Genomic DNA, 25,893 nt, shown 5'->3' with positions numbered 1-25,893 from the left:
CCGACATCGTGCCAGTGTTATGGAAAACATCAGACCGACGAGAGAACAAAGCGCTGTCAGAGGAATAGCAACCTGCCAATCCGCTGCGGCGGAGGACTTCCACATTGGTTCACCAGCGCGAAATCTGCACGCCGTCCCATGTTGTGGGCAGCAAGACCTTCCCAACTCTTCAGCCCACCAAAACTAGGCTGGTACACTCTTGAAAAGCTTGGAAGCACTCCCGGTGGCCTTCGACGCACAGCCCGCCCGATGTTTCGAGTTGCTCAAACCCCATGGCTACACACACACCAGGCCGACCACACCCATGAAACGGCCACGCCCAATCGCATCCATCCCCGTCTGTTCTTCCGGCCCCGATGCAGCTCATCCTCACTCTCTTTTCTCTTCACCGATCAGCCTCGAGCCCGCCCAGCAGGGCAGATCAAGCTTCCAGGGGTCCACATGTCGCGGCCCTATCTTTCTTCCAGCCAAACAGAAGGCTCACGACTGAGAACGCTCCCCGAGTCCTTTCGTCTTGAACATGAGGCAACCCTGTTCCCCTGTTCCCGTCTAGTGTCGCCATCAGGCTGATCCCACGTGAGGTCCCTGCCTCTGATCCGCCCTCCTTTCCCTATTGGGATGAGGTTGCGGTACCTGAAGCTGCCCTGGAGCAGACGACATCACACACACCGCAATAAGCGAACGAAAGAAGCTTATTCTTCTCTGCCCTCGCCGCCCGTCACGGCGGCCTGTCCATCCGGAGGTTGGTCCATATCGGTGCGGCTTGCGTGCAAACGTTGAAAGTGAAAATGCCAAGGCCAAGCTTGTCTTCCGCATCTCCGGTATAAGAATCCAACGCCGCCGCCCATCTCATCTTCCTGTGCTTGACCAGTGATATCTCAAAGTTAAGCCTCTCCTTCCATCGCCTAGTAATTTAATCTCTGCAACCATCGACAATCCTTCACCACCGCCAATAACACACTCATTTCACGATGCATCTCACGACATCAGCAGCCCTCCTCGCCTTGCTGGGCACGGCGACCTCCACCCCCATCACCAAGCGCCAGGCCGACTTCTCAGGCAACACGCAAAACGGCCTGCAGGGCGGCGCGTGCGCCAACATGATCGTCGTCTTCGCCCGCGGCACCACGGAGCGCGGCAACGTCGGCACCATCGCTGGCCCGCCCTTCTTCCAGGCGCTCTCTGCCCAGGTCGGCGGCAACCTCGAGGTCCAGGGCATCGAGTACCCGGCCGACGTGCCCGGCTTCCTCGCCGGCGGCGATGCCAATGGCTCCCAGGAGATGGCTACCCTGACGCAGCAGGCCATTACCAACTGCCCCAACTCGGCCGTCATCATGTCTGGATACTCGCAGGGCGGCCAGCTCGTGCACAACGGCGCGGCGATGATGCCGGCGGAGATGACGGCCAAGGTTGCTGGTGTGGTCATCTTTGGCGACCCACGTAAGTCACATATTGGAATGGAGAGAGAATTGAAAAATGCAATGCTGACGAGTGAAATAGTTAACGGCCAGGCCGTACAGGGCGTCGACGCCTCCAGGACCAAGGTCATCTGCCACAACGGCGACAACATCTGCGAGGGCGGCAACCAGATCCGCCGCGCCCATCTCACCTACGGCAACGACGCCGACGAGGCCGCGACGTTCGCCGCCTCCATGATGGCCGCCCCGGCCGCCGGCGCGTAAGCTGGCCACGAGCCTTCTCAGAGTTGACCTCGGAGGCTTGCGTTTCTGTTTCGACCATGTATATATAAATACCTGCCGTGACTTTTGTGCATATGTGCCGAGGTTGCATAGTAGTGTGTTCGTAATGGAGATGGTGAATCCAGCAAAAGTCACTCGTTCGTTCGATGGGCGAGGATTCGCCATGGTGAAGGAAGGAGAGGCTTGGATTGGTTGGTGAAGGTGAGGGTGATGGTGATTGATGAGACGGGAGGCAGGGTGCTGAGTGGAGTGGCTGCGTTTCTAACACATTGGCATAGCTTAGCATTTGCGTAGCCATACTAGTATATAAAATCTAGACCACATGATATCATTATGGAGCGGAATTGCGAAAGATCGTGATGCTCCCACCAGACGTATCGGATCATTGCTGATTTCCTTGGTGTTCGGATTCGAAACGATCCACAATACGGAAGGCATCTGGCATGTCGTGCATCGCGCCCGTGGCATTCGCGGTGATGACCCTATTGAGATGATCAGTAATTGAAGAATCCGAATACGATGACGCCTGGCAATACCCACTTCCTGCCGTGAGACATGCACAGTCTGGCGTACTCATCGTCTGAGGCGTTCTCGCCAAGTGTTGCATCAGGCCCGAAAGAGGCCGGCAAGACTTGCCATGACTTGCGAACCTCCCGACTTATGCCCGATACGCGAGCTCTTCGCAAGCATCTCCGGGGCCTCAGTCAACCTCAGGGCCAAAGTTGACAGATCCGAGAAGTCCTACCTCACCTCCCCGTCCTCCTCACAACCGCAACAACCTCCCACCCGCGCCCCCCAACCTCCTCCATCCTCTCCTCCCCCCAAACCTCAACCTCCCTCCCACCACCCTCCAGCGCGCCCCCAAAATCTCCCCAGTCCATCCGCGGCCCGACATAAACCACAACCTCCGGCCCAGGCCCTTCGACAAACAGCCGCATATACTCCCTCACCAGCGCCACTTGCTTCGGGTACACAAACACCCACGCCGCCGCGTCCCGCGCCAGGCCCTCGACGGCCCACGTCCCGGGCACGGTGCGGTGCGGATGGTGATACTTGTTTGGGCTGGGTGCGACTTCGACGCTCACGAGGTTGAGAGGCGGGGCGTCCGGGAGGGACTGGAGAAGAGCCTCGACGAGGCCGGTGCCGCTGCCTATGGAGAGAGTGAGGGACGGTGCTGGGGGCAGGAGCGCGTGTAGGGCGCGGAGGAGAGGGATGGAGAGCGAGAGGCAGGAGTCTGGGATTGTTTGTGGGGAGTTTGTGAGTTGAGGGAGGGGAGGTGGAGTAAATGGTGGTGGCGACGAGGTCAAGTCCTCATCGCTCGGAAGCGGTACATCGTCAAATCTGCGCGAGGAATTCATTCTGGGCGGTTGTCAGTTCGCGATGGGTATCTGGGGGGCTTTTAACTGCTTACCTGTTGCTTGGACGGTAGATTGTGGCGAAGCGCGGGGGATTTCTGGAGAAATTCAAAAGACACGCCCCACAGTACTTGGTGCGTCGATCTACCACTGATCATGCTTTCGCGTAGCCAGCCGATGTGCGAGCATATGGCAATGCCCGTAGGCACAAAAAGCACCACAGACTGGGACAAGACGGATTGGATCAAAGAGTACTTTCTTGGACGAACCAGCTAATGCGACGAGCCCCAGGGACCAAACCAGCCCAACTCCAAGTCGCAACCAGACCCGCGAAACCATGCACCTAGGAAACCTCAGTCACTAACCCCGTTTACACTGTAAATGTACACCCCATGCTTATGCCAACTCCCCGTGAAAAGAGCGCATTTAGACGGCACTGTAGCCGCCTCGGCTGCCGCTGCCGTTCACCGTGTTGAGGACACTGCGCGTCCAGTCCTTCACCAAGTACGGGATGTCCCTGATCGTGTCTCCGTGAGGCAGAAGATCCCAGCCTCTAGCACCGTATCGGTTGTAGTTCAGCCAGGAGCCGAAGATGAGGTATGCGGCGGTACCGAGGAAAGCCCTACACGGAGACTGTTAGCTGGCGAAGGTAAACCTTGGGGGAAACCGGGTGGACTTACAAGACGACAAACCAAGTAAAGAAGCCCCAGTGGCTGCTCGCGTCACCGTTCTCATCCGGCTTGTCGCGCGCGTCTTCACAGGCGTACTTTGTATGCCAAGTCATTCTCAAGACATCAAAATCTCCCTCGGCAGGACCGTAGCTATTCCAGATCAAGGCAGTGCCGTTTCCCATAATCTGCTTCTCGTCGGGCGATGGCCCATCCCCGTCCTTATCCTTGTCCTTGTCGTCATTGTCGTCACGTGCGCGCAGTTTCGTGGCAGTATCGTATTGATCTTCAGAGGTGACTTCTCCCTCGAGACCCGTCTTCTCGCGGTCGCAGATGAACTCGATGATAGCCTTCTGTTTCCTGCCGCTTCTAGTCAAGGGGTAGGAGCCGCCGTTCAGGATGAGCCGGAGGCCTTCCTTCTTCGCGTCCGAGTTGGAGTCGCTGGACTTGAGACGCTCGACCTTGGCATCGAGGGGCTTGCCGCCCACGTCTTGCAGCTCGCCGGCGATCGGAATCACCTTCTCGACCTCGTCTTTGTCCTTGTCGTTGCCCGGGTGGACGGTGCGCTCAATGGCACAGACTGTTTTTCCGCGGTGTTAGTAATCCATCAAATGTCCTGGCTTTGTACAGAAGCAGGCAGGCAGCGTACCTCGCGTGCCGTTGGGGCATTGCTCCTCCTTCTTGACGTCTCCTTTCCGCTTCAGAGGCTTGCAGATGTCGACGGTGTAGGACGTGTTGGTGAAGGTTGGGGGGTGCCAGCGGCTAGTCACGACGCTGTGCGGGCCTCCCAGGGCCTTGAGGTTGAAGGAGACATCGTCTACGCGGATGTGTTCGCAGTCGATGGTGGCCGCCAATGCCGGCGAGGAGAAGAGGAAGGCTAGCAGAAGAGCTGCTTGCGGTCGAGGGAAATGCATAACGGGAGGGCCGACCGAAGGGTCGCTGTTGTCGATGTCTGAGCTTCGATGAAGTTCGGCGGAATGGTCTGGGGGTTGCGTGCGGGTGGATCGGGACGGCAGCGGATGGAAGAGGGAAGGGCGCAGGCAACGTTGGAGCTCGACAAGGTTGCAGAAGGTACCGGACAGACCCAAAAAAGAGAACAAGAAGATGTTACTGCTGCTAATGAATGTGGTGTTGAGCTTAACAGGCAGCGCAGTGATGGTGGAAGCTCGAGGTCACGAAATGGTTCATGTGGCTTAAAGGCCAGAGCAGTCAGTCAGTAACCGTGGATGAATGACCCAGCGCGGCACCTTCCACTTTGGATGCTGCTGCTGGACCTGGGCCGTGGACCGTGGAACCTGACCGTTTCCTGCGCCTTAGCGGCATTAGCGGGTTGCATCATCGGGTCTCTCCCGCGTCATGCCGAAGATTAAGCGATGCAATGCACGTGATGCTGCTGATGGAGTCCATGCACGGACCCTCTCATCCTGGGCGGCCTCACCTTCAATGTGTGGAAGAGTCCTGGCCGGAAGCTGGATCCAGAATCCCACCAACATAAGACACAACCACATACATGGAACGCAATGTTGGATTGAATGGTCTCCACACACCAAGCTCATCTTAAGTCGTTACCTGAACTTTTCTTTTCTGAACTGGATTCCAATTCACTGATGACTGAACTGATATACACAGTAACATATTAACTCGCTCTCAGAGTCCCGAATCGCTCTGGCGTATGCATATGCCGTTTGTTTGCGTCAGCCCCCCAATTCAATAGACGTCCGTCCCTGACCGCACCTTGAAGGATAAGGTAGATGCGCCTTCGTAGGGGTATATAAGATCATGCAAGATCGAAACCAGCCAAACCCTCCCCTAGTCCCTTAGACGCCGAAATAAAAAGACGCTCTTAACATGGCATATCCGCTGTTCTCTCACTCCGCCATTGACTCTGAATCGTCAGGACACTTGCCTCATGGCTGTCATCACAGAATCTACATTCCGTGAGGTCCCATCATCCCGCCCATCCCCTGCATCTGCTGCATTTGCTGGTGCTGTTGCTGTTGCTGGTGTTGCTGCTGCTGTTGCTGCATCATCACCTGCTGCGCCCTACGCTGTGCAAGAACGTTACTTATCTGGTTCTTGGCCTCCAACATGCATTGCCGCTTAAAGTTCTCCATCTCGGCAGGTGGGATGTTTTCCACGCTCCCGCCATACTTGGCAGCAAGGTTAGCGATTTGCTTGTTGTAGATCGCCATTCCCTGCATCTTCACTTGGTTCGTGAGAGCGCTATTCCCGCCCATCGCTTGCTGCTGCTGCTGCAACTGCATCATCGCTTGTGCTTGCTGCATGCTGATATTCTGCCCATTCACATTCATCATACCCTGGCCACCCATCTGCCGCTGCATGGGATTGCCCATCTGCGCCTGGAGCTGAGCCTGGAGCTGTGCCTGCATTTGTGGCGTCATCTGACCGCCGCCCATGTGGTTGCCTCCCATGCGGTTAAGTTGTTGAGCATACTGGGCCGCCAGCTGTTGCGTCATCATATTACCCATGTTACCGCGTTGTTGATGTTGCTGCTGCTGGTGTTGTTGTTGCTGCTGTTGCTGCTGTTGCTGTTGCTGCTGCAAAAGCATGCGCTGGTGCATCTGCTGCTGCATAAATTGCTGCTGCTGGGGCGTCATCTGTTGCGGGTTCATGCCATTCATCATGTTACCCATGCCACTCTGCATAGCTGCTTGCAATTGTTGTTGCTGAATAGCACGTTGCTGTTGGGCTACTTGAGCTGCGATCAGATTGGGATTATGCATTTGGTTCGACATGGATCCAGGTGTGCCGACGTTCATCATAGGCTGGCCCATTTGAGAGTTTGATTGCATCATGTTCGGAGGAGGACTGGCTTGTCCCATGCGAGGCGTGGCAGCAACGGCAGGTCGCGGCACCGGCGTTGCCTGCATACTCGGAGTTCCTTGTGGCATGCGGGGCGTACCGTTGGGATGGCTTTGCTGGCTGGCGCGGGCAGACATGCTGTGAGACATAGGAACACCTCCGACGTTCGGGGGGTGGCCTTGAACTGCCGAAGGCGGCCGAGGAGGGCTGTTGGCCATGTTCGAATTGGACTGCTGCATCGGTACACCACCAGGCATGGGCGACGACATGCTGTGAGGTGTGCCTTGACGAATGACTGGTGAAGAAACTGGAGGCTGAGATGCTTGAGTAAAACGGGCCTGGGTCTGCGCTGGAATACCGCTGGGAACAGCTCCCGTAGTGCCATTTGGCATGGTTGTAGGTGTTGGCTGGGGTTGGGGCGGTGCAGCATTCTGGCTCTGGGCCTGATTCTGCGCAGCAGCCTGAGCCGCCAAGGTTCGTCGCTGCTGTTCTCTTTGCTGCTGCTCTTGACGAGCTTTGAGCTCCTGAGCCATAATATGCTCGCGCCGCAGCTTTTCGGCCTCGGCTTGGCGTTGAGCAGTGATAGCAGCCTGTTGCTCCTGCATCTGCTTCTGTTTCTCTTGAGCGAGCTTGCGCTCGTTCTCTGCGGCCTTGGCCTTCTCTTGTTCTTTCCTCTCATCGTGCTCCCTCTTAATCTCGGCAATGACCTTGAATCGCTCGAATCTGGGCTCGAAGGTGGTGACGACCGCAGGGCCTTCTTTGTCGGCGCCGTTCGGTCCACTCTGTGCTCCGCCGGCGGCAGTAAACGTGCGCTCGTCCAAAGTAAGCATGTACTTCTCTTGGTCTGCCGCGGCAGCCTCGTCGGCAGCCATCTCGGCCACAGTCCGCTTCCTCGTCTTTGGCTGGGGGGGAGAATCTGAGTGCTTGGGGTGGGTCAGAGCATCGAGCAGAGCAATCGTTTCTTCCACATCCCTTGTCGGCTCCAAAAAGAGAGGAGCATTGGTCGCTAGCAGGATCTGAGATTCAGCTAGGTAAATGTTGCTGGAGTCCAACTCCATCCTCTCACGCTTCAGCTTCTTGGCGGGAGGCGGCATGGCTCCCGCCGTGGGAGTGGGAGGAACCATAGTGATGGGTGTTGCAGGGGGAGCGCCGTTAGCATCGATGCTTCCACGTCCATCGGCCGCTCCGCGAGGAGTTGCAGCCTTGATCAGAAGATCAGCCTGGAGGCTCTCTGCCGTCGGATGCAGGACAACAGTGAAGATCTTGGCCTTTGGAGGAACTTTGCTCTTTTGGCCTTCCCCCGGGAGACTGGGCGCTGGCATGCTCTCCTTGTTCTTTTCCTCCGCAGTCTTGTGCTTCGTATCCTCATGCTCTTGGTGGGCGAGCTCAGGCTGAGCTCCGAGAGACTCCTTAGGGTACGGGACGTACGGCGATGGTACAATGTATGGGTTATGATTGTGAATAGATGAGGGGACTACTTTGTTGCTCGAGGCAGAAGTCGGTCGCGCAACATCCTTGGACTGGGCTACGGACTTGTGATCATGTACCTGGACGATGAGGCACCCCTCGTAGAAGGGCACACCCCACTGTGTGAAGTATTCGAGGAGGTCGTGAGGAACTGTGCGCAGCCGCAGGTGTTGTAGGAAAATCTGCATGGGCGACTTGTACTGGAAAATTCCGTCTTGTTGGTCGAACCGGAAGTGGTTCTGGTGCATGTGTACGACAAGGGATGGAGGGTTGCCGGCGTATTTCTTCAGTATGTACTCGGGCGTGACCACTGTGTCGATGTTAGCACGAGCAACGCGTCATGATGCCCACCTCGAGTGTACATACCATAAGGTGGCGGCTCAACGGCTTGGGCCGCAGCCATGTCGGCGGCGAGCGAGGCTGAGCGCAGCCCTGCACTGTTCCTAGAGTTGCGACCGCCCTGGGCCGACTGTTCGCGGCGCACGCGGTTGGCGGGTCGCGCAGATTGTGGATTCGCGCCATTCATCGTCGCGGAATTTGGTGGTTTCTTGGTAGACATCGATGGAGAGGGCGATGACTTGATGGAGCTTGCTCCGTTGGTCTGGATGCCAGGGGGCACTGGACGTTTGATTTTGGACGCGACAGCCGGCGGCTGGATTGCCGTCACGACCGGCGCCATATTGCCGGATGGGGCGGCTACCGGACCGCAACGAGGCTGAGAAGTGTCGCGACTGTCGATATGTTGCTATTGTATGATGCACAGGTAGTATCAAGAAGTACTCATTTGAAGCTGGGATGGGGTTCGTCGATCGCGATGGATGGGGGTCGGAGGTTGATGGATGGGCGATCGTAGCTCGTGGTCGCGTTGGACAAATCGGGTGACGTCGGCGTGGAGAATGGTAATCGGGGTCGCGAGAGGGTCGCAAGGATCGCAAAACCTGCTCGTAAGTGAAGAATAAAAGTTAAGAATTGACAAATGAGGCCAAAAAGAGATGCACTCTCGTTCAGGTTGATGGGTTCGATGCGTGTGGGGTTGGGATGTAGTCAGGCTTCCGCGAAAGAGGCTCTATCTCCAAAGGAGGAACCGCCGCATCTCCGAGACGGGGGGTGCAAAGCGTGGAGGACAGGACGTGGAACTCGACTGGACGCTGCTGGATGCTGGAGGCAGGCCCCAGGCCGCAGGCAGGCCAAAGCCTCAGGCAAAACCCCGGATGCGGACCCACCTTGAGATCACAGTGCGTGCACGGTATAACCGACTTTCTGGGGGCGTGGAATATGCAGAGCCATATCTACCTACGGAGGACGCAGCTAAAAGTATTCGTACATCAGGAGGCCTATATTGCTATACAATTATTAGTAGGGTTATAGCTATAGAGATTATAGATAATCTTTTACTTATTTTAGAAGTAATATTAATACGTTAAAACGAAGATATTTTAAGTAAAAATTAGCTTATACTATTATATTAATACTAATATCCTATTTAGAAATTAGCTTTAAAGGGGGGGGTATCTTTATTTTAAACTAAATACTACTAATACTATTATATATATTTAATATTAATAAAATTAAAAGAATAAGATATTATAATAAAAGCTTTAATTTTAACTTTATAGAAGTTAGATAAGTTAATAGTTACTAAGATCTATAGAGATTTTAAAATACTCTAAAATATATTTACTTTAATATATAAAAAAGCTATAAATTAAGGATAGTAGCTAAGAAATATTATACTTAATATATATATTAAGAATAGCTATTAATATAAATACTTATTAGTTATTATTAATAAACTTAAGGTTTTAATCTTAGATATTCTAATAAAAAATTTAATAACTAAATAGTACTTAATATAGTAAATTATTAATATAATTTATTATATATTTATTTAAAATAACTTCTTAATTAGTTAGTAAACTATATATTAATACTTTAAAAATAAGTACTTTTATAGTATTAAACTAATAACTAAGCTTAAACTAAATAACTAATAAAAGAAAGTATAACTATAATAAGTATTATAATATAGTTTTTAGATAATTAAGGATTAAAAAAAAGTTATATAGAGTAATAAGACCTCTATAATATTAAAAGTAATCTATAATAAGTAGAAGGTTTAATAGAGATTTTATAAAGCTTTTTACTACTATATTATTAAATATAAATAGAAAAATTAATAAGAGTTTATATTTTAAGGATATTTTTACTAATATAAAGTTAAGCTTTATTATATATAGTAATAAGAAATAAAAAATAAATAAGAGTAATATATATAGTAAATAAGTAGATATAATTAATACTATAAAGTAATAGATTAAATAAAATAAAAAGCTATAGAAGTTATAAGAGTAGCTAGCTTAAAAAGGAAGCTTTTAAGGCTTAAGTAGTAGAAATATATAGCTAAAACTAGCGCTATAAAATAAAACTTAAAAAAAAATAGTATTAACTAATATTAATATTAATATTTAATTTTAAAGCTACTTTTTATATTTTTTATTAAGTAATAATAATATATTTATCTAGATATAGTAGTATAAGAGGATAATATTAGCTTTTATACTTTATATTAAAATTAAGAGCTATAAATAAAGTTAAGTATAACTCTTATAAACTAGTTAGTTAATTTATTAGATCTCTTAGTAATTAAACTTCTCTAAGTATATCTAAAATAATAGTAGAAGTTTATTAATATTAATAGTTACTAGAGATTAACTTAAATATAGAAAAAAAACTAAAAGAACTTCTTACTTAAGAAATTATAATACTTTATAAAGTAAATCTAATAAAATATCTAATAAGTAATCTAGTTAAAAGAGGGTAATAAATATAAAGAAAAGGTAGTTTTACTAATATTAATAATAAAAAAAGAGGTAATACTATATATTAAGATTAATACTTTTTTAACTTAGCTAGATATTATAATAGTAAATAATAATAATTTATAATAAGAGATAGTTAATAAACTTAATAATCTTAACTTAAATTATTAAGTTAATAAATATATTATATATACTACTAAAGAAGTAAAATCATTAGAAATTAATAATATAAATAATTTTAATATAGAAAAATAAGAATCTAAATAAAAGAAAATAAGAGAGATTAAATATAGCTTTAGAAATATAATATTTATATTATATAAAGTATTTTTAGTAGTATAATAAAAATTTAGCGTTTTTTTATAATTTTAACGATAGTAAAATTAACTATATATATTGAAGTAGGGTGGAGGGGTTATTAGAGGTATTAGGGGCTAGTGCTAAAGTTTAGCCGGCTTCTAGTTAGCCGTACTGTGATTAAAAGTGGGGATGTATGAATACTTTTGGCTGCGTCCTCCGTAGAAGTAAAGCAGACGACGAACTGACTGGCACAATCCAGACGCTGGAAATAAGAAGAAGAGACCTGGATTTGATTTCAGTATAAGCTTAAGGTCTTTCTATGCGGAAGCAACCACTCTCAAGAAGAGAAATCCCGGCGAGTCGCAACCTCAACGGTCGATTACGATAACTATCTGCTCTCATGATAAACGTCACATGATATCGTGGTATATACCAATCCAAATAAAAACACACATTTCCAAACCCTTCCTGCCCTTTGTAGCCTCCCATCATACGGCCTTCGTTCCACGTGAAAGCTTTTTTTGTACAGCGGAGGCAATATTTACTCCCGTCCCTGGACGCGGCGTGCCCAGTCATCGTGGACCCGCATCCCATCAACGACCACAACGCCGCGGCCCCGGCCGACCCGGTCCGGACGCTGCCACCACTTTTCTTCTGGCTTCTCCGCTTCCGACTCGCTGTCGGCAAGACCCCCGTGCCCGTTGTCGGCACCCACAACCAGAACGATGTCGTGACGCAGCCAAGTCTGGAGGCTGGATACCATTTGGCCGTTCTCGCCAGCCAAAGACTCCTGGAGATACACGATCTCGGGCTGCAAGTGGCGTAAAATGTGGGTGTGTCCATTGGCAGTAGTAAAGGGCAGGACCATGGTCTCCTTCTCAACCAGAGCCAAGGCCTGGGAGTAGACAGCGTTGAATGCAGGGCTCGTGGCAGAGGCGTTCATCAGAGGGCTCTTTGCTGGCTCATCTCCAGGAGTTTGGGCTTGGTGGTGGGAAATGTTAGAGAACGACGAGCTCAGCGAAGGTGGCGGGCGGTTACTCGAAGGTTCACCTGCAGTCTCCTTGAGACCAGGGGCGTAGATCAAGACGAAGAGCTTAATGCTGGAGAAGTCAGTGTAGCGTGGAATATGCGACAGGATTGACTAAAGCAAAGTCAGCAACAAAGAATGAGGTATTGGTTCAGGAGGAGTCCCTTACGGCATGCTCATGGAATCCATCGTCATCAAAGTCATCAACATGGCTGTCTGCAGACACCACAATGGCAACAGTCCTCCTTCGCTTCCCTGGCTCCCTCGGAGCGGAGGATCGCTCCTTGCGGGCATCAGCTTCCTCAGACCACGTCTCGTGGTCGGCGTAGGCGTTCTTATCCTCCTCGCGGATAGCTGCTAGCGCGCGCCCGGCGACAGCACCTGCTGCAGCAACACCCGCCGTCACAGTCTTGCCGGCGGACTCGAAAAATTGCTGCGGGCTGGGAGTGCGTCTCAAAGCGCCCGACATGCGCGCCCCCCACGTCTCTGCGCTGACATCGGCATCCCGGGACGCATCGCCAGTGGTGCCGTAGGTCTCGGCCCCAACATTGCTTGATGGCGGCTTCGGTCCTCTGGAGGAATCGTAGGCAGTATTGCCGCCAAAGTCGGCGGCATCGTAGTCGAGGTCTCTGACGTGGTCGGTCTCGGGATTCTCGTCCTCATCCTTGCGCTGGCTCCAGACCCAGGCTGCGAGACCAACGGTCGCAACAGTCACAGTGACTGCGAGCGGCACCCAATGGCTCCATACCCCGCGACGCCGAGAGTGTTGATCGTTCCACGACATTTAGATTGGCGTGACCATTGCACCAGGGCGCGGGGCCCAAGTTGACGTATATTCTTTAGAGATCGGTAGTGGATTTCGAGCTTTCGGGAGCTACTGGCGGCAATTGGGCGCTTCGAACAGACGGTGTGGATTTGGAGGTTGCCGCAGGTGAATCGCCAAAGATCAATGCTTCAATGAGCCGCCCGTGATCGTAATGGCAAACGGATGGTGTCAAATGACAGAAAATCGCAACGAGGAGGTGGGCTGGAAATCGCCCACTTGTTCGCGAGCTCGGGTGGCTGGGCTTGGGGTGCGCATCAACATGGGATGGATGAATGGGGATATGGATGGGGACACACTGGATGACGAGGAGCTAAGGCCCCAGGGGGATCCCGAGGTTGATTCTGGCTGCCATTGGTTGCCGGGCCAAAACAAGCTGACAAGTCCTGGGCAGCTGACAGCGCGACACCTGCCGGGCCGAGGATGAGCCGTTTTTCGTCTTCAAGCTCGTCACGTGCAGTCTCCCCACCATGACGCGCCGGATCAGGACGTGAAAGTGGGTCCACAGAGCCCGTGCCTCCCACTCACAGTCACAGTCGGAGTTTTGGTCGATGACTCCTTCCAGCGGCCAATTATCAAAAAATAGTCACTGAGTCGGCCCTGGCATTGACGTCGCAAACACAGCGCGTACAACCCATAACAACACCATCCGAGTCTGCAATTGCTAGCGCGAACTCGGCAATCCCTCTTGTACCCATTTCAAAGCTCGGAAGGATCTCCGAGGACCCCTCGAAGCAGACGCAAACACCCCACCATCGCATCTCAAGATGCCCCACGCTGTGTCGATGCCCTCACCAGGGCTCCAAGCCTTGGTGCTTTGCGGCCCAGGATCTTCGTTCCCGACGTTCACTTCCAACCCCGATGAAAACCCCAAGGCGCTGCTGCCCATTGCCAACCGCCCCATGGTCTGGTATCCCATTGACTTTTGCTACCGCATGGGAATTACAAGTGAGTTGTCTCGGCTGGTCGTCGCCTGAGCATGATCTCAGCCTTACCCCGCCATCCGCTCCTACCCGCACGAGGCTGACCACTTCCAGATATCACACTTATCTGCCCCGCCTCAGCAGAGAAGGCTATCACTACCGCCTTGAACACAAACCCTCACTTGACGGCGCTGCCCCTGCCTAGGCCAGACATCCTCGCGCCCAAGGACCTCGACCAGACCACTGGTACTGCCGAGATCCTCCGTTTGCCTGAGGTGAAGCAGCTTGTCACGTCCGACTTTGTCATTCTTCCATGCGATCTCATTTGCGAAGTTGCTGGTGAGAAGCTGCTGCAAGCATGGATGGTCAAGGGAGCTAGCATGTCCGACCTCCTCGGCGCACCCAAGTTCTCCGGCAACAGCTCCAGTGCCTTCAGTGGCGGCCTCGGAGTATGGTACGAGACAAAGACAGCCCTGGCCGTCAAGAAGGAGGAGACCGACTTTGTCGCTGTTACGCCGTCTGCGCCCTCCGCTGTTGCACCGCCAAAGGGATCTTTGCTGCCGCATCTCTCGAACCTCGTCTACTCTATGCCCACAGACACCTTGAAGGACTTAACCGAGGAGAAGAAGGGACTTCCTATTCGCCACGGCCTGATGAGAAGTCATCCCAGGATACGTATGCTCACCACACACAGAGACGCTCACCTTTACATCCTCCCGAGATGGGTCATGGACTTCGTGGAGAAGAATGAGCGGTTGGAGAACTTTGGCGAGGATGTCATCGGATGGTGGGCAAAGGCTGGCTGGCAGACTGGTCTCGCTGAGAAGTTGCAACTTGACGAGGTGCTTCGCAAAGACGAAGAGGACGACGATGAGGACTCCGTCCAGGAGAGTACGACATCACCCCAGGACGACGACCCGGAGGAGCTTCGCACCATCCCCGGTGGCGACGACGGCAAGAAGACGGACGGCAATGACCACGCTTCTGGAAACACTCACAGCGACCTCACAGTGCCCCCGATCCTCGCTTACATTCACCCTTCTCAAGCGGATGCACCGCTGGTCCGACGTGTCGACACCTCCAAGCTTCTCCTGAACGTCTCACTGCATCTTGCAAAGCTGCCCTCGGTGGAAGAGACAGGTGTTGACACCGCATCACCTTTCGCTCACGCCAAGAAGGTGGCCTATCCAGAGGGAGTCAAGGGTCGCACGACTATTACCAAAGCCGACTGTCTCATCGCCGAGAACGTCACCGTTGAGGAGAAGGTCTCTATCAAGGAGTCTGTGATTGGCGCCGGCTGCCAGTTGAACGAGGGCGCGAAGCTCCTTCAGTGTCTGCTGATGGAAGGAGCCCAAGTCGGCAAGAACTGCAAGCTCACAAGATGCATTTTGGGCAAGAGATGTGTCATCGGAGATGGAACAACCCTTACAGATGTTGAGGTTCAGGAGAACCTCATTGTGGAAGCCAAGAGTAAGTTTACAGGCCCCGAAGAGAGGACGCCGATTGCTAACTCAACTATAGCCGAGGACAAGGACAACAAGCTCATGAGCTCTGACGGACTGGATGCTACGGAGGAGGAGATGCAGGAAGTCTTGGACGACATGGACAATGAGGTTATGGCTCAGAATGAGGAGGCAGTCGAGTAAGATGCAGGATCGATTCAAGAAAGAAAAAAAGCCTTACTCTCCATCTCAGCCAGGCCTCGCCGGCGGTGCCCTTCATCGGCGATCTCTTCTCTCGTGCTAACCTGGTTCCCTTCTAGAATATCGTGAGCGCCGTCTAGTCCCAGACAAAAGCAATATTGAATGAGGGTGGAACGACACGCTCGACCTAGCCACCGTCGAGGACGGACCAAGGTTCACTAGACCGAACTTATGGGGTCAAGTTTCGCGAGTAAACATGTGCAAAGGGGCAGCAAGACATGGAGACACGAACACAGAGACTTCGAACCGACTCAGGCGCCAAGAAAGGGCATTCGGCCCATTGAGATAATTGAGTTACTCCTAGCTGCTCGAGACGACTTCACCAGACCTTCCGGCCATGGGTGGAGAACCGGTAAAAATGTGCCAGAATCGCGGCGGCAGGCTGGTGTCCGCGGGATAAACGGCACTCGAAGGACGGCCTCCCATCAGTGGAGAAACGCGGCCGATAACATTCCTAATGCTCGCCAGAGCCCAGGTACTAGCAAAGGGGTCGTTCTTGCCGTGGTGGCTCGACGAGAACCCCTTGAACCCCTCTTTCAGGGACTTGTGGTGGCTTCATCAGCTAGACAACATCTCGAGCATCTATTCCCGGCGCAAGCTTCCAAGCCACAAGATGGAGGAGGTCCCAAAATCATCCGACTTTATTGGGCCGTTGCACCGAACATGGCGCTGAGAGACCGCTGACGAGGGTAGATCTGAAAACCCCTCAATCGCGACTTTCCCATCATGGCAAACGCGGAGTTTCTCCAAGGCTACAGAATGGGAATCGAGAGAACCCCTTGATCTGCCCGACCCGGAGAATCGTGGACGAACTATTTGCTGTCTCCGACATCTACAGTACATCATCATCATTGGGCCAGGGGTAGGAGAGACCAGCCGGGGCGGCGGCGGCGCTCTGCAGAAACAGCCCTTCCACCCACACATCTTGCCAGGGGACAAGACTTGGTCTGCTGCAAGGATACAATCAATATTGGGCCACTCAGAGGCCCGATCAGAGACAATCCCAGCCGAATCGAGGCTACGGTCCAAGCGGTGCCAGTGCCGAGCAGTCGACATCGGGCATTTGCTTACATGACAGATGTGAGCTATCACAATCCTTTATTGTGGTGTAAAGGAAAATGCGCATTGTCCTCCCATCGTCCCAGGTTGGCGGGTTGCGTGACAGATGCTGGAGTAATGGGCTAGCGAACAGACGGCGGACGATTTACCGTTCCCCCTTTCGGGAGGATGTTCACAGGGGCCTCGAGAGAGGAGCCGATGATGAGCTCTAGTTTTGAATCTGAATCGCATGCGCGGTCGTACAGAGGTCTGATTTAATCAAATCTAGCAACAATGGCCGGTGGAGGCTTTCGACAGGCGAGCGAAGGAAGAGACGGACTAGCAGTCGTACGGCGGAGAAAGAGGACCAGAAAAAGAGGTACACCACATGAAAAAGGCCAGGCGTCTGGACAAGAGACAAGCGTGCTCCCAGGTACCTCGAGGAACGCGCTTACGCGGGACTATGGATGGTGAGACCACGAAAGTGAGTCGTTCGCGCGAGAGTTGTGCGTTCCTCGTGGCCGTTGTGGCAAACCACGAAAAACCTGGAAGTGCAGAGAGAGAGGAAGGGAAAAGCAAGAGACAGAGGCTCTCCCACGCGCGTGTTTGAGGGTGTTGGATCAACAGACGTGGACGACGCTCAGCATTCCTCTCGCGTGTGCGCCAAGTTTACAGGAAAAAGTAAGAATATGATGATGGATGGACGGTGTGCGCGAGGAAAGGAGCATTTCCGCGCCGGTTCGCCCCCAGGCACCCGGAGGTCTGTGGAGCGAACTGGCGTCTGGCCCCGGGGGGGCACCATTGGCGGCGAAAGCCGAGGCCGCAGACTCAATTTTGAGTGTGTTCATGGTAATATGGAGTCGCGGAGGTAGTGCTGTGTCAGTTCTCGGTGGTGGCCTAACGGCCGAAGGTTGTGTGTGGCCTGCTTTTTCCGCCTGCTGCTACGGCGTTCGACGTGCCTCTTTCCCAGGGACAGGGCGGGAAATGGCACTAAGATTGAGGCGCGATGGGGTTGAATCATGAATTTGAGAAATGCGTGTGGTGGCACCTTGGTTCGGGGTTTGGACAACGTTCAGGTCCCAGGGACACACGCTTTTGATGGATGTGCCTGGGCTACCGCACAATCTAGGCCAGGAAGCGGGAGCAACGGCTGAGCTCTGTCAGTGCCACAGCCTTGGCTATGAAGCAAGAGGCGATGATCGTCGACCGTTGGATTTCTCTCCGGGGATGTTGCGGGATGAACAAAGACCGTGAGCAAGGTCGTCTCAAAACGGACGTCCTGTCAAATGCCACTTCGGGCCTTGATCGGATCTATCAAGAAAGGCCCGGCTTAAATTCGACCGGGGAATCTTGGACAAGAGGTCAAGGAGCATAAGCCAGCACCAGGCACGAAGGCCGGTCCGGGCTCCCATTGATGGAGGAGGAGGGGCAGTGGGGAGAGGAGGGGAAAAGCCATGGTGGCCCCGCCTTCAGCCGGTGACGAGCGAAGTCTATTCTGGGGTTATTCACAATGGCGTCTGTTTCCTAGGAGCGATTATGTCCCTTTCTCCACGGGCCCGTGTCACTCGACAAGCGAGCGAGGAGGGTATGGATTAGAGAGAGGGCGGATCCCGGATGCCGCCATTCTCGCCAGCCTGGGAAAGAGAAGCTCGGCCCTGTTCGCGAGCCGTGACGATGCATTCACGGGGTGATGGAGTGGGATGGGATTTGTCGACCCCTGTCCGCCTGAGTCTCGGCTTCGGCAGCTTGTCGTCGATCATGGATGGGCTGGGAACATGCTGCAGCTCGACCAGGGGAGCGAGGAACAAGAGTGGATAACGAGCGCTTTCCTTCTCTCTTTCTCGATGACGACGCTGCAGGCTGCACAGTTTGAGTATTTTGCCCAGAATTATTTGGAAAACCACAGCTGCATCGACATGGGATGAGATTCAAGTGAATCTCCGAATGCTACGCTGCAGGTGTGATACAGAAAGATTAGACGAGTCTTGGATGCAATGCACGGATGTTGGTGTGCCTGAGTGAGTTGACTGCAGGCCTGGGGTGGTGATGGTGGTGGAGAGGAGGGGACAAGAGGACGAGGAGGAGCAAGCGGACGAAAGAGAGCGACAGAGGAAAAGAGACACAGTTGGCGGCGGACCCCTCAGGCGGGCGCGCCAAGTAGCGCGCCGATAGACGCGAATTGCGGACGCTTGGGGTGACGCTAGCCACCGTCACGGCCCCTTGGTGTCGGACCTGGCTCCTACGAGTTATCGTGTCCTGCGTGTCTAGTCTTTGGGAGTGGTCCCGGAGATGCAGCCCGTCATATCGGAGGCTGAGGGCGAAGGCCGCCGACGTATGGGTCGTCCCAAGTGGTTGTTGACCTGCATCCGACCTGCAGCAGTCTCGGCCGGGGGCCAACATCCGTGGGCGTGGTGTGTGTGGTCACCATGCTGTTGGCCTTGGCTCTCTCTGCGTCAGAAACACAGAGAAGGAGAGAGAGCAAGAGCAAGAGAGCAGGGCAGAGGTCGAGGAGGATGTGCGGAAGAGGGTGTGGTGGTGGTGGGTTGGTCCCCTGTCAGTGATCATTCATGATCGGGACCAGGACCGGGACTGGGACTGGGACTGGGACTGGGACGGGGAAGCTGTGTCTAAACTTGGTGACCCGAACGGTCCCCGCTTTTCCTTTCAAGCGTCCTTTTGAGCCCTTCAACCCTTGTTCATCGCACTCTGCCGGGATCTGCTCTCTCAAGCTCGAGTCTTTCTCGCATTGTCGAGGCTCTGAATGGGCGACCCGATGACCTAAGCCTGAGCTGCACATGGGTTCGAGGCCAATGAGATTGAGTGATGAGCAGCAAGCATCATTCGCAGATCCTACCAATTGGATGGTGTGTGGGTTTCGTCCGCTTGCAGTTTTGCCCGTTTGGCCGTTTAATCCTCCCCCCAATTGAATTCTCACTCTCTTTCTACTCTTTCTTTCAATCACGCAACAAAGTTTCCGCTCCTTCACCCAACCCAACCCAACGCTCTAGACTCACTCGGACGAGCGTTGCAACGGTTGGCCCTGACTCAAGTTCCTGGCCTTTTCTCAGCCTCTCTGTCACTTCCAACTCTCACTACAGTCCACACTATCAATCCGTCTCTCCTGATTCCCCTCCCCCTCCCCTCCCTCTGTATGACTGCCAATGGCTCTTGGCCTGCTCACACATTCCGGACGCTCTTGCTCGTTCAGTCTTCCCGCAGTTCTAGTCCCCTCTGGCTTCGAGTCCGTCTCCTCAGAACTGCTCAACATTTGCTTTTTGCACATCTCTCGTCTGCATCGTCCTGTCTCAGCGCCTCTTTTTTATGATGAGAGGATTAGCCACTTGGCTATGCCATCCAAGCGAGATGTGCATACCTAACTTACGTCAGTCGCTGGCTCGCTGCTCATTCTCACTGTGTGGGCTCTTATTCCCTGGCTAGCGAAGAGCTGGCGACCGGGGTGCCAGCGCCGGCCTGCTGTTTCTTGCTTTTCCCTTGCCAGGCTTTTGGCGAGCTCTTCACGGCCATCGTCATTTCTCACATTTTGCACTGTGTCTCATATGCATCATACATTTCATCCGCGCGTTGGGTAATGAAGGCAACTGGAAAGAAAAGAGGCACACACACTGGCAGATTGTGCCTGCCTAAGTGTCGAAGCTTGCACCGCGGCCTGTGCCCGTGTCTCACACCAACAGCACAGCTGGCACAAGACTCTGTCGGCCCATTGAGCGCCGTACGTATCAAGTTATCAATCCTCCATTCCAGGCATGGCGTGTCTCCATTCCGCAAGGTTACACACATTCAAGCTGCACTCTTACACGCAGAGAGGACAGAGACAGACGCTGCGGCAGACGAGACACACGCACGCACGGCAGCAAGAGCCCCGGTACGTATCCCCGGGCGCCTTTCTCTTTCTCTTTCTCTCTCTCTATCGTCTGTGTGTGTGTGTGTATGTGTCTCCCCACCTGCTCACTCACTCGCTCGGCTGTCATGCCGTCTGGTCCCCTTTGGCCTGTCAAGCCCAATGTCTCCGACCCCACCACCACCACCACCACCACCACTGCCACTGCAGTTGGCTGGTCTGTCCTGCAACACGTCTGTTTTACCGCGACCTGTCATCCACTACGTAGTTTTGAACTATGAGCACGCGTTTCTCGTGCCCCCTTCTCACTCTCACATATGACGATGGAGCCATCCTGCCTCCCTGCTGCTCGTTGGGTGCTCACCAGTAGGAGTCTACTGCCTGTCTCGCCTGTTCGGGCGTCCAAATCTGGAGATGGAAGAGAGATGGAGAAGACGAGCGCAAGGAAGTGGATTGTTCAGACCCCTGTCGCCCATCACCCTCACCCTTCACCAACCCAAGATCCACGAGCAAGGTGCAAGCCAAAGCGGTTCATGCAGGTCCTCTTTCTTCTTTCACCTCCTCTCCCCTGGGGGCGGCCGTGAGAAAATCTCCAGTTGCCTGGCAGTCCCTCGGCCGTGGGTTCGAACCCCCTCCCCTGCTCTGGCTCAATGTCGACTCGATCACTCTTACTCCCCCAGACCAGGGGTTTGCTCACCCAAAATGCAAACCAAGATAGAGTAGACCGGGTTGGCCTGGCCGCTTGGGGGCCCTCGACGAATGGATACAGTACATCACACAAGGACCACCAGCCTTTCCCAGCATCCAAACTTGGGACCTGGCTGTGTCCCCATGTCGGCTCCTAATTCGGAGTCTCTCTCACTTTCTCTCTCGCCTCTTGATCGCTGCCCAGGTTCCTCTGCATAGCCATGTTTTCTTGACAAGAGAAGAAGACCAACAAAGCTGGCCCGAGTGTTGGATCACCAGCTAAAAAGCCCGTCCAACGTCCGGGGCACCGTACCTGGTGCTGGTTCAGCTTATCCTCTCAAACTGACACATATATGTACTGGGTCGCGTTCATGGACCGGGCGATCGTCTCATTGTTTCTCAGGGACGACGAAACAGACAGGCCGAACTGGACCATCCCGCTCAAGAAACACTCGCACGCTGCTAAGGCTCTGGGCCCTCGTCCATCTGCGCCCATTAGATCGGTGGATCCCCCTCCATATGACTTGGGGAGCCTCTTTTGCCTCCCTCTTCCTGCACCTAATCTTCGTTCCTGTCTACACGCCCCCCTCCCGCGCCGCCGCCGACGCCTCTGCTACTGCTGCTGCTGCTGCTGCCCTTAATTCACACGCCACACCTCCCATCCCCACTATCACGTACTCAGACCTCGATACATTCCTATCTGGGGCTCACTGTCTCTAAAGCCTGGTGTGTATTGATGACACTATTTCCCCATTCTGTGAGGATTGCCCTGCCCATCACTCTTTAGGGGCGTCATCTTCATCTCCGTCGCCCTCCGTTCCACGATATAACTTTGGTCGAGCCGCTCGTCTGTGGAACGTTTCTATGATCCCATCATTCTTCATCATCTATTCCACCCGCCAACTCGCTCCCTCTTCAGTCGACCACGCCCTCGACCGAATTTCACAAACGGAGCGCAATAACAACAACCGCCCAGCAACCACATACTCTACAACATCACAGGCACAATGATGTCGCAAATGTGGCAGCACGAGCAGGACCACTCCATGGATGGTATCATGGACTCCTTCCACACCGAGGCCAGCTTCGGCTTCGACGGTGCCATGTCCGTCGGCACTACAACACCAAGCTTCTCCGCCGCCTCGTCCGTCTACGATCCCAACGGGCCCTTCACCCCCCGCTCCGGCCGCTCTACACCTCACGACCAGAGCTCATCATCGCAGTCCACCATCGACTTCGACTCCTCCTTCTCCGCTCACAGCTCCTTCAGCTTCGACCATGCCTCAACACCAGACAAGAGCTACTTCCCCAAGCCCGACAAGGTCGAGATGGGCATGCCCATGCAGTATGCGCAGTCGGCCATCCCCCTCACCCCGTCGAGGAGGCAGAGCGCCGGCTACGGCAGCATGGACCATCTCGACTACAACACCATGCTCCACGTCACGCTCAACTCCCACTGCGTACCGGGCATGTCCTCGCCGCACCATCACAACCACCAGCAGCACCACCACCAGGAGCCGCAGTACGCTCTCGCGCAAGACCTCCACTCCTCCCCTTTCGTGATGCCCACGCCGCACCGCCAGCTCACCAGCTCGACGCCGAGCAACGTCCACCAGAGCATCTGGAGCTGCAGCAGCGAGAGTCCCATCATGATGTTCGGCAGCGATGCCACGCCCTCCACCTCCCCCCTCCAGGCCATGGGCGCCGTCAAGCGCGAGACCACCCACTCCCCGTCACCCCTCCGCTCCTCCCCCACCAGCGTCGCCGCCTCCGCCTACCGCAGCGCCCACAGCCACGGCTCCCGCCGCCAGATCTTCGCCGAGGTCCAGCGCAAGACCCTGGCCCTGCAGAAGAACCAGAACGACATGGAGGCGCTGAGGCAGCTGCGCTCCATCCAGGTCAACCAGGACGGCTCCGTCCTCGACTGCGGCTCGGTGAAGGTGCGCCATGTTGCACCTAGGAGGGAACGCTGCACCTACCCCGACTGCACCAAGACCTTTAAGCGCAAGGAGCATCTCAAGCGTCACTTCAAGGCGTGAGTTCATCATCACATGAGACCTTCAGAGCACAGCCAACTAACAATCTCACCAGAACACACGAGAAGGAGGTCGAGCTCTACACATGCCCCGCAACAAATTGCAACCATGTGTTCAAGGAGCGCCGGGACAACTTCGTCTCCCACCTGCTCCTCCACAAGCAGGGCAAGTCCAGCAGGACGCCGTACAACGAGAAGGCCGCCAAGCTCTACGACGAGATGTGCCTGCAGAGCAAGAGCCGCAAGCGCGTCAAGACCGGCAGCGCCAGCAGCGGCAGCTCCAGCTCCAGCTCCAGCAGCAAGAACTGAGGTCGAGTGCGCCTGGCGCGGCTGTGAGACACGCAGGCCCCGGGGGGTTGCGCTGCGGCCGAGAAAGAGGAGAGGGGACCTGCCAAGACGCGGGATGGCAGCAAAATTACGGCCGTTCAACCTCGCTACCTACTGCGAGACAGGGCTGCTGCGCCTGGCACGCCACGCTGCGTGCTTCCTCCCCATCCTTGCAACGACATGAGACGGGGGGAGTTGGGGGCCCCCGGGGTGCCTTTGACCGCACCAACCAACCAACCAACAAACTGTTAAACAACAAACTCACACAAAAAATTCTTAACCTGTAATAACTTTTCATGTTCCGTTGCACCAACCAAAACCGAGTTTTTGATTCCCGCGGGAGGCGTTCGTCAAGGAAATTTGTCTGCATTTTTACACTGTTTCAAAGTTGGAGGGGGGCCAGTTGGAAGGGAGGATGCTTTTGCTTTATCAGAGGTTTTATGGTGGCATCGGTTCTTTTTTTACTACTACGCAACGACGTTACATGCATTCTTTTCTACGATTTACTCGACAAGATCACACACACAAAAGACGAGACACACATATTTTTATCATCAGACACACAAAAATCTTTGTTCGGAATTGGAGACAAAAAAGAAGTCGTGAGAAAGACCAAGGTGGGAGAGGAGGATAGCGGATTGGGTGGTGCAAAGGCGCGAATTCCTGGGAGGAGAGGCCAACTTGTTTGTCTTAGTCTACCGTGGCGGCGGGATTCTGAAAGTCAACGGCGAAAAAATGGATCGGGAGGGGGCGGCAGATGACGGCTGAATGATGATGTTGCCCATCTGAGATTTCTTTTGATACACTGTACTACTCTGTACTGGCGAGGATACGAAGATCATTTTTTTTGCAAGCACGAGTGGAAGATTAGACAAATTGCTACACCTTGAAGAGACAGCAAGAGAGAGTTGAGAACCGAAATCAAAATCAGGACACTTGCATGAGCGGGTCTTCCGCTATCGCAGTCACAGAAAGTTTCAATGCACATTATTTGGAAGCAAAGAGCAGAAAAAAAACATCAAACGTTTGGTCATTTCCCTCGTGCGTTAGTCCCGTCTGCAGCTTGTTGAGGAAAAGCAGACAGACGCAGGTTCGCAGCAACGCCGTGCAGGTCGCAGACGCAATCTTGGTTCAGCTTGCATCGTGCATGCCCTCTTCGGCCGTTTGGGAAATCGCAGTGGGGCCATGATTGGCGCAAGTACCGAGGCGTTCCCGATCTGGGCCTTCTTTTGCCTTTGCAAAGTAGCATCACTAGCATCAATCAATTCTCTCTCCCCCCTCCCCCGTCGTGCCTTGCGCGGTAGCATTCTTGGAGGGCCCTATCGACGAGCACTAAGCTGAGGTGAACCCTCCTCTCGAGGCTCATCTCGGCAGGTCCCTGTGCTGATCCCGACCGAGCGTGCGAGTTTAGGGTGTTCGCTGCTCCACTCACGCGCGTAAGGTGGATGAGAAAAAAGCTGGTTCGGTTGATATGCCTGTCTCAGATTCGGCGAAGACGCCGTGAGGGACGACTGCCATGGAACGTCCCTGTATATGAGGACAGCTGTACTGGTAGGTTCCGAGCCGTTCATCCCATCTCCGCCCAGGTTGTGACTGTGCTCCATTATGTTAATCCAGAGGCGGAAAAGGTTCGCTCAACGGGCGCGGTTCAGGCCGTCCAGGGCCGTTTTTGGGAGCGATGTGGGCTCGGGAAAGCTTCCGTGGTCCTTTTGGGCCCCCCTGTGGGCAACGAATGGGCTGGATCACGGGACGAGACGGATGGAGTGCGAGAGGGGCACGAAGGGGACAGGGGCGATATGACTGGAATCTAGGGGCTCGGTGGGAGATGGCCGAACGGCGACGATGATGGCATGGCAGGGGGTTGTGCATCAGGGGCAGGGGCGAAACTGCGAGATGGTGCGATAGGGATAGGCAGAAAAGCCAGACTGCAGAGGCCGGCAATTGGGGCAGATTGGATATCGGAGAAGAGTTGGAAAATCTCCGTCTGGCTTGTCTTGAAGGGGTTTGGTGATCGGGGGAAAGGCGGCGGCCGAGGGTGGATGCCGTGTAACCGCCAAACGTCGTCGCGGCTCTGGCGCTGCGGATGGATTTTGGTCTCCCCATTTCTGGAATTTCACCTCTGCCTAGTTCTACATAGTCCTTTTGGCCTTCTGTCTATATCGGTCGTCGTTGTGACCGCTGTCCTTGGTAGTAACCGATCTCGGTCTTGTCACTTTCCAAGCCCCTGATTAGGTTTGGTGTGCATCTCGTTTCCTTGTTTATCTGAGCTGTCAATATCAGTCATAAACGATGGAAAATTGGGCGACTTATAATCAGGCCATCATGTAGCGTTGAGTAAT

The 25,893-nt window shown here is 53.5% G+C and overlaps 7 protein-coding genes across 7 annotated transcripts; 3 read left to right on the top strand and 4 right to left on the bottom strand.

Moving 5' to 3' along the window:
- Window positions 1-971: 971 nt before the first annotated feature.
- Window positions 972-1,682, top strand: cutA (Cutinase; the record flags this gene model as incomplete). Its single annotated transcript, XM_036635506.1, has 2 exons — window positions 972-1,440; window positions 1,501-1,682. 2 exons carry the CDS (start codon window positions 972-974, stop codon window positions 1,680-1,682), a joined length of 651 nt encoding a protein of 216 aa, XP_036499068.1.
- A 764-nt stretch (window positions 1,683-2,446) lies between these two features.
- On the bottom strand, window positions 2,447-3,058 carry CGCS363_v003656 (uncharacterized protein; the record flags this gene model as incomplete). The annotated part of the gene is made up of 1 exon (XM_036635505.1): window positions 2,447-3,058. The coding sequence occupies one exon, from the start codon at window positions 3,056-3,058 to the stop codon at window positions 2,447-2,449; it is 612 nt and encodes a 203-aa protein (XP_036499067.1).
- A 423-nt stretch (window positions 3,059-3,481) lies between these two features.
- Window positions 3,482-4,637, bottom strand: ATG27 (Autophagy-related protein 27; the record flags this gene model as incomplete). Its single annotated transcript, XM_036635504.1, has 3 exons — window positions 3,482-3,677; window positions 3,736-4,303; window positions 4,373-4,637. The coding sequence occupies 3 exons, from the start codon at window positions 4,635-4,637 to the stop codon at window positions 3,482-3,484; spliced, it is 1,029 nt and encodes a 342-aa protein (XP_036499070.1).
- A 1,014-nt stretch (window positions 4,638-5,651) lies between these two features.
- spt20 (SAGA complex subunit spt20) lies at window positions 5,652-8,692 on the bottom strand (the record flags this gene model as incomplete). Its single annotated transcript, XM_036635503.1, has 2 exons — window positions 5,652-8,323; window positions 8,380-8,692. 2 exons carry the CDS (start codon window positions 8,690-8,692, stop codon window positions 5,652-5,654), a joined length of 2,985 nt encoding a protein of 994 aa, XP_036499069.1.
- A 2,981-nt stretch (window positions 8,693-11,673) lies between these two features.
- On the bottom strand, window positions 11,674-12,943 carry CGCS363_v003653 (uncharacterized protein; the record flags this gene model as incomplete). Its single annotated transcript, XM_036635502.1, has 2 exons — window positions 11,674-12,273; window positions 12,329-12,943. The coding sequence occupies 2 exons, from the start codon at window positions 12,941-12,943 to the stop codon at window positions 11,674-11,676; spliced, it is 1,215 nt and encodes a 404-aa protein (XP_036499064.1).
- An 806-nt stretch (window positions 12,944-13,749) lies between these two features.
- Eif2b3 (Translation initiation factor eIF-2B subunit gamma) lies at window positions 13,750-15,667 on the top strand (the record flags this gene model as incomplete). Its single annotated transcript, XM_036635501.1, has 4 exons — window positions 13,750-13,930; window positions 14,020-15,375; window positions 15,427-15,547; window positions 15,601-15,667. The coding sequence occupies 4 exons, from the start codon at window positions 13,750-13,752 to the stop codon at window positions 15,665-15,667; spliced, it is 1,725 nt and encodes a 574-aa protein (XP_036499063.1).
- A 6,535-nt stretch (window positions 15,668-22,202) lies between these two features.
- On the top strand, window positions 22,203-23,536 carry brlA (C2H2 type master regulator of conidiophore development brlA; the record flags this gene model as incomplete). The annotated part of the gene is made up of 2 exons (XM_036635500.1): window positions 22,203-23,227; window positions 23,284-23,536. The coding sequence occupies 2 exons, from the start codon at window positions 22,203-22,205 to the stop codon at window positions 23,534-23,536; spliced, it is 1,278 nt and encodes a 425-aa protein (XP_036499066.1).
- Window positions 23,537-25,893: the final 2,357 nt, after the last annotated feature.

The sequence above is a fragment of the Colletotrichum siamense genome, assembly GCF_013390195.1.
Source record: "Colletotrichum siamense strain Cg363 chromosome Unknown KSG_Cg363_contig02, whole genome shotgun sequence".
Lineage (NCBI taxonomy): Eukaryota > Fungi > Ascomycota > Sordariomycetes > Glomerellales > Glomerellaceae > Colletotrichum > Colletotrichum siamense.
The sequence above is the reverse complement of the archived record's forward strand: the minus strand, read 5'-3'. Positions and strand labels throughout refer to the sequence as shown.